The sequence below is a fragment of the Pyrus communis genome, chromosome 15 (assembly GCF_963583255.1).
Source record: "Pyrus communis chromosome 15, drPyrComm1.1, whole genome shotgun sequence".
In the NCBI taxonomy this organism is placed as follows: Eukaryota; Viridiplantae; Streptophyta; class Magnoliopsida; order Rosales; family Rosaceae; genus Pyrus; species Pyrus communis.
The window spans coordinates 22,943,823-22,949,822 of NC_084817.1; the positions used below are offsets into that span (position 1 = coordinate 22,943,823).

Here is a 6,000-nt window from a genome sequence, read left to right on the forward strand (position 1 = left end):
GATATCGAATTTTTGACACAAACTTATTCTACAATGTATTTTACCGATTCAATTATTTTCTGTTTAGATTTTTTTTCAAATATCATGTTTACAAATAATCATCCGAATTGAAACCATATAATCGCTGGATTCATTGATTGTTATATTAGCTTTTTATTTAACTGTATACGTCCATTTTTTTCATTATAAATAAATCTCTGATAATTCTATATTTGTCTTCTTTTTTTTTTTTCTTTTTTTTTTTTTTTTGCATAAATAATTTAAAGATTGGTTAAATCTTTGAAATATTTTTTTATATGTATGCATGTGACTCCGATCCAAACCTGTTTTATTGGTGTACTTTACCGCGTATCTTTGACTAATTTCCAATCGTAGTCGTATCAGCCAATCATTTCTTTAAAATCGCGGCCATAAAATACTAGGAAAATATTGCATAAAGAGGGACGTCAATCTGCATGGATGGAGGAAATGACTACGAACAAGGATTAGGTGAAGACTGTTATGGCGCCAAGTCAGATTCAAATATATATATATATATATATATACACACACACACACAACTATAGTGATTCATATACCATATGGATTTTTCTTTTAAATAAAATGAAACTTAATTAAAATCGATCAAGAACGTAGGTAAATCTAGAAAAGATATGTCACACGTAATTAAGAGGTCACATAAACCAACAACAAACATCATACCCTTACAATTACAAATTGATTATAAGGAATACGATACAAATCCTACTGACATGAAAGATAACACTTATGAAGACTAAAACTGTAAAGGAACCGCGATGAAAAGAGTACTGCACTCTATGATAATCATACAATCATTAGCCAAGAAGCACTGTTATTTGTTCTCCAATAAATGTCGAGCTTCTTCCTCATAGTCTTTTTTGCATGCTCACAAAATCAAAAGAAATACAAAAGCTACCACCTTAACTCTAAACAACAACCGTTGTTCATTGATTCGAGTTTGAACATCATAGCCTCTCATCAACATAGCGAGAGAATGACCGATCCCAAGAACTAAAGGTAGTTAAAAGGTAGGCGAAACACGAAGGAAAGAAAAAGAAGAGACCAAGAGGACTTGTCTCTGACACGCTGCCGGAGGATTTTTTTTCTTTTCTTTTTTTACTATTTTTCTCTCTAGAGACTAGGCTTTTCTTTTAGTACCATATGGATTGGTTTATCTAAATTACTTTTAACATAATATTACTCGAGCGTTCAATATACCCTCACACTAACACCACTGCATAAGTGTAATCTATATTATATATTAGTAAAATGTGACCGTGAGTAACTTTACTTAGTCAAATCAACAATATATCGTTTGTTCATTAAAAAAAAAATCAACATAATGAAAGATTATTAATACAATGTAACCCTTTGTTAATACGGTGTAACCTGAATTACTGTAATGGAAACAAGCTTATGACTCAATTCATTTAAGTTTGCGGAGCTCTTTTCCCTGGCCCAGTGTTTTGTTCTACATGGTTTTCTTCTGGAGGACTTCTTAATAATTTGATGAGGTTTGGAGTTAACATTGAGGATGTCCTTATGCTAGTGTTGCTGTCATGGAAGTGGTGTAGACTAATGATAAAGTTGGTTTATATTGTACTTCAAGCATGTGCGGTGCTCTTTTTTTCCATCTCAAAGTTTTTTCTAAGTGGTTTTTTTGGGATTTTTTTTTTAATTTTTTTTAATTTTTTATACCGAGATTCACATTATTAGCGTACATAATCCAGCTTGATGTATTCTTTCTTCGAAGACTTTGTATCTATAGTTAGTTGTGCTGATATTTGTAAGACTTTTTTGTTTATGCTCTTGATATTAATCAGATAGCGTGTCTTTTAATTCAGACGCAACTTTAGTTCATGATATTCACGTTTGGATTATGTTATCATGTGTACTATCTTATGATGTTTAATAAAACATCTTATTAAAAAAAAAACTATAATGAAACTAACTAATGCAATATAAGATTGTCAGATTACCGCTTACTCATCCTTTCTTTGTTCGTCCCAGATCAGGAAACCTACCGATAATCACCATTTCTTCAATTTGGTATTGAAAACTGAAAATTTGTTCGTGGTCTTGAAGTTTTCTTTTTCAAAGTTGTCCTGATAGGTTAGATTCCCTAGCATATACACATTATCCAGCAAAATAAACACATACTACGCAAGAAAAGTAAAAAAGTACTTGAAATATATGACTTTCAATTAAAAGAATGATATATTTAACGGCTTACAGAAACGATAATATGAGCTCAAAGTATCTTTCTTTTCGAAGACACATGAGAAACGAAAAGACAGTAACACAACATGGCTTGATTGTGCCAACAAAATAATAAAACTAATTAATTAGTAGAAATATCCAACAATCAGGGTCATTTCGTTAGTTGACCGCAGAACAAATGTGGCGGATTTCACCATTTGTGGCAGATTTTACACCGATGTTACTCATTTTTACCATCGACTTTCCGAACTCGAGGTTGAAATTAAATGCTTGTAAGCCTCTCACGCCCAAAAACCGTTGGACAAAACTTTTAGTGGTGGCGTCGGTCCACAACTTCTGATCCGACTCAAGTATCCCACGACCATTCTTCAAGTTTGTGAAGAAAGTTGCATCAAATCGACTTGCGCTGCCCGTGTCTAAATCAACACGCCTGGCCGCGTCACCATTTTCAGGGCAAATTGATCGTAGTTGGGCAAGGAATAAAGGGTTGATTGTCTCGTCAGCGCCATTTCCGGTGGTGGTGAAGTTATACAGTCTGTACCTGAAGAACTGGCAAGCTGAGGTGCCAATGGTGTGTGCGCCAACTAGCGTGACAAGATCTTGAGTGTTGAGACCCAAATCTTGGAACTTGGCCTTTTGTACATCAATGGAATCTCTAAAGCCAGGCAAATTAGTAGTCTCGGTTGCCAGAGAAACTCGTCCATCTCTTCTTCCAGTAGGCACATTCCAAGTGAATCCTTTGGTCTGTAGAATTAAATTTACTGAAAATATGAGTACACCCCTTGAAATTCAATTTTCTTTAATTAAAACCCATCATAATAAATTTCTCTAACAAAAATCCAATGACTAGGCTCCAACTAATAACACTTACCTTGGGTCTCACTTATTAGCTACATTTATTTTACATTATTTCATTCAATTAAATGTTCAAATACCTTATGGGGATTTGGAAAAAAAATTTAAATGTCATGATTCCTATGCATTTAATAGAAAAAAATTTACATGATACCAATGTTCCTTATATAGTTATTTTCACATGATGCTAACAGGTAAATTAGTATATCTTACAATATAAAAAAATTATTTTATTCAAAATTATCAATATTTTAAATGTAACGTAGGTAAATTATTTTGCACAACATATATAACAATATAAGTTCCGAGTAAATTACATGCAAAATAATTTACCTACAAAATAAATAAATATTTTTTATTCAAAATTAATTAAATACCAATATTTTGCAACAAAAAAAAAAACAATTTCCCTACAAAATAAAAGAATGTCGATTGATTGCACACTCTATATAATAATAACAAAATGTGGCTAGTATATATGTAATACCACATGAAAAATAATTTACCTGCAAAATAAATAATTTTTTTAGCCAATTAATTCAAATTAATTAATTACATATTATTTAACATAAAAATATAGATAAATTATTTGTACGCATATATATAATTTTAACAAAATGTGTCTAATACATACATGCAAAATAATTTACCTACAATGATTGTCAAACAAATAAAAGAAATGAAACATATGATGGTAAGAGAAGTATAAAGTAGATACTTTTATAATAATAAGGCACTTATTTCCCACAATTATGGTGGATAATTAAATTCATTAACATAATTAGAGTGTTGTGGCACAATTGTAAATAGTTTGAAAATAATAGGTATTTATTTGTTTACATGGCAGTCTACTTCAAATTTGGGTTTTATTTGAATGTTTAAAATGAGATGAGTTTTTGTTAAGAAAATAAGTGTTGCATAAGCTTATATCTAAAGAATCCTTAAATTTATGTTCATTAGAAGGAGATGATTAATTAACTATATTGAGCAATGTTATTCCCAAACTTGGAATATAATTATGCATTCCTTCCGTTAGTGTTTTAATATTAGTGTATGACTATCCGTTTTTAACGATCATATCAACTTAAAATTAACAAGCACACAAGAGCTGCAATCAAATTAATAATACTTACCAGAACCACGGAATCACGGGCAGCAAGAGCGAGAATATCTGCACAGGAAACAACCCCGGGACATGCAGCTTCGAGCTTGGTCTTTGCATCGTCAATGACTTCCCAACCTCTTAAACCGAGGTTAGGCCCAGCGGTTTTCTCAGTATTAGGGCCGTCAAGAAGGACAGAAGCATCACAACCTTGGACAAAGCAGTCATGGAAATGCATCCTTAACAAGCCAGGAGCAACGGAAGGGTTGGAGTTGAAATGAGTTTGAACTGTTTGTTTGACAATAGACTCTGCCGTGGGACATGTACGCGAATAGAATCCAACGCGCGTAAGGTGGCCTTGGCCTTGCACCATCACCAAGGTGGTAGCAAAACCAACAAGTAGCTGTAGAAAGAAAATTAGTAACAATTTGGAGGAGCTCATGTTGTGCTACAGTTTGTGGTTAAAGGATGTGTGTGTATATATTGCAAGCTAGACGCAGCTTGTAGTTTGGAGGAAGATATATATATAACTAGCTAGGGTAAGGGATTATTTTCAGACTCTCGATCAAAAGTGCTTTTGGCTGTGTGAGTACTGTAATCTGCTCTGTGTGTGTTGGAGAGAATGAAGCCTCAGGTATTTATAGGAGCTGGTCAAATTATTAAACGCGTAGATATTAAATTGTACGCAAGAATGTATATGAGAGGGTAAACAAAATGGGGCTACAATTGTATGGGGGTCAACCAGAAGAGAAAAGATCAACTCTTTATCTATATATTTATCTGCTCAGCTGGCTGGCACTTGGCGGTTACCACTTGTAACGTTCAGAATGATATCTTATGATCGACTAATGCTACATTTATCACTTATTACTTATTTGTATTATTAATGTACCATTTTTAATAGAGATATAACTTACCAACACATAAGTATCATCTCTATTAAACAAATGATACAAATAATGGTTCAAGTATACGATAAAAGTAATATTTTTGCTTAGGACCATTACTTGGGAATGCATGGTGGCATGGTGCTGTTTCCTTTCTTGTTTTTGGTCAAACATGGAACTGTTCCACCTCAGAACTTTCTATCCCTAGTTTGTCAACCATAATCAACATATTCACGATCGAAGGCAGAATATGCCCACTGAGACAGTTTTCCCTACCCAATATTTTTTTTTTCCATAAAGTGCTCCAATTAGAGCTATAAAATTGCTATATATTCATAAATGAGTCTCAGTCTAAACACTCAACTAAAAATATGCTTTGATCTTCTATACTTTTTCTACCCTCTTATGTCGCAATATGATTATGATAACATAGTTTTCACAATATGTGTAATCATGTGTGAAGATACATCATAATACTGGTGTACTAATATACATATGATTGTAGTTGAATAAGTTGATTAATCAATAAAGAAAGTAATACAATTATTAATTAATTAATTAATTCTAAAGGATATGATTGTTGGATATAATTGAACAGTTGTATTCAACAGGAAAAGTTCTAACTTCCCCTGAAGAATACAACTTCTCCAAAAAGGATATCTCATCTCTATATATTCACCAAATACCTTTCTTGTCAGAGCATTCAATTCCAACATATAATTGTTCTCACTCTTTGATTCATATCCTCACACATATTGTGATTGATAGTCTAAGCAACATCGATAACTTCCCTCTCTTACCCTCCCGAGCCAAGTAGTTTTTCCATTAGCTAATAATTTACAATATGGATAGTACTTAGGTGAGTTCCTCAAATACTCACTTTTTTTATTTTGTTCAATCAAAAGATGTCATATG

At 32.6% G+C, this 6,000-nt stretch overlaps 1 protein-coding gene across 1 annotated transcript; it reads right to left on the reverse strand.

Annotated features, from left to right (window-relative positions):
• Positions 1–2,400: 2,400 nt before the first annotated feature.
• On the reverse strand, positions 2,401–4,640 carry LOC137718846 (peroxidase N1-like). The gene is made up of 2 exons (XM_068458377.1): positions 4,230–4,640; positions 2,401–2,985 (listed from the first exon to the last, which is right to left on the reverse strand). The coding sequence occupies exons 1-2, from the start codon at positions 4,638–4,640 to the stop codon at positions 2,401–2,403; spliced, it is 996 nt and encodes a 331-aa protein (XP_068314478.1).
• Between the last annotated feature and the right edge of the window lie 1,360 nt (positions 4,641–6,000).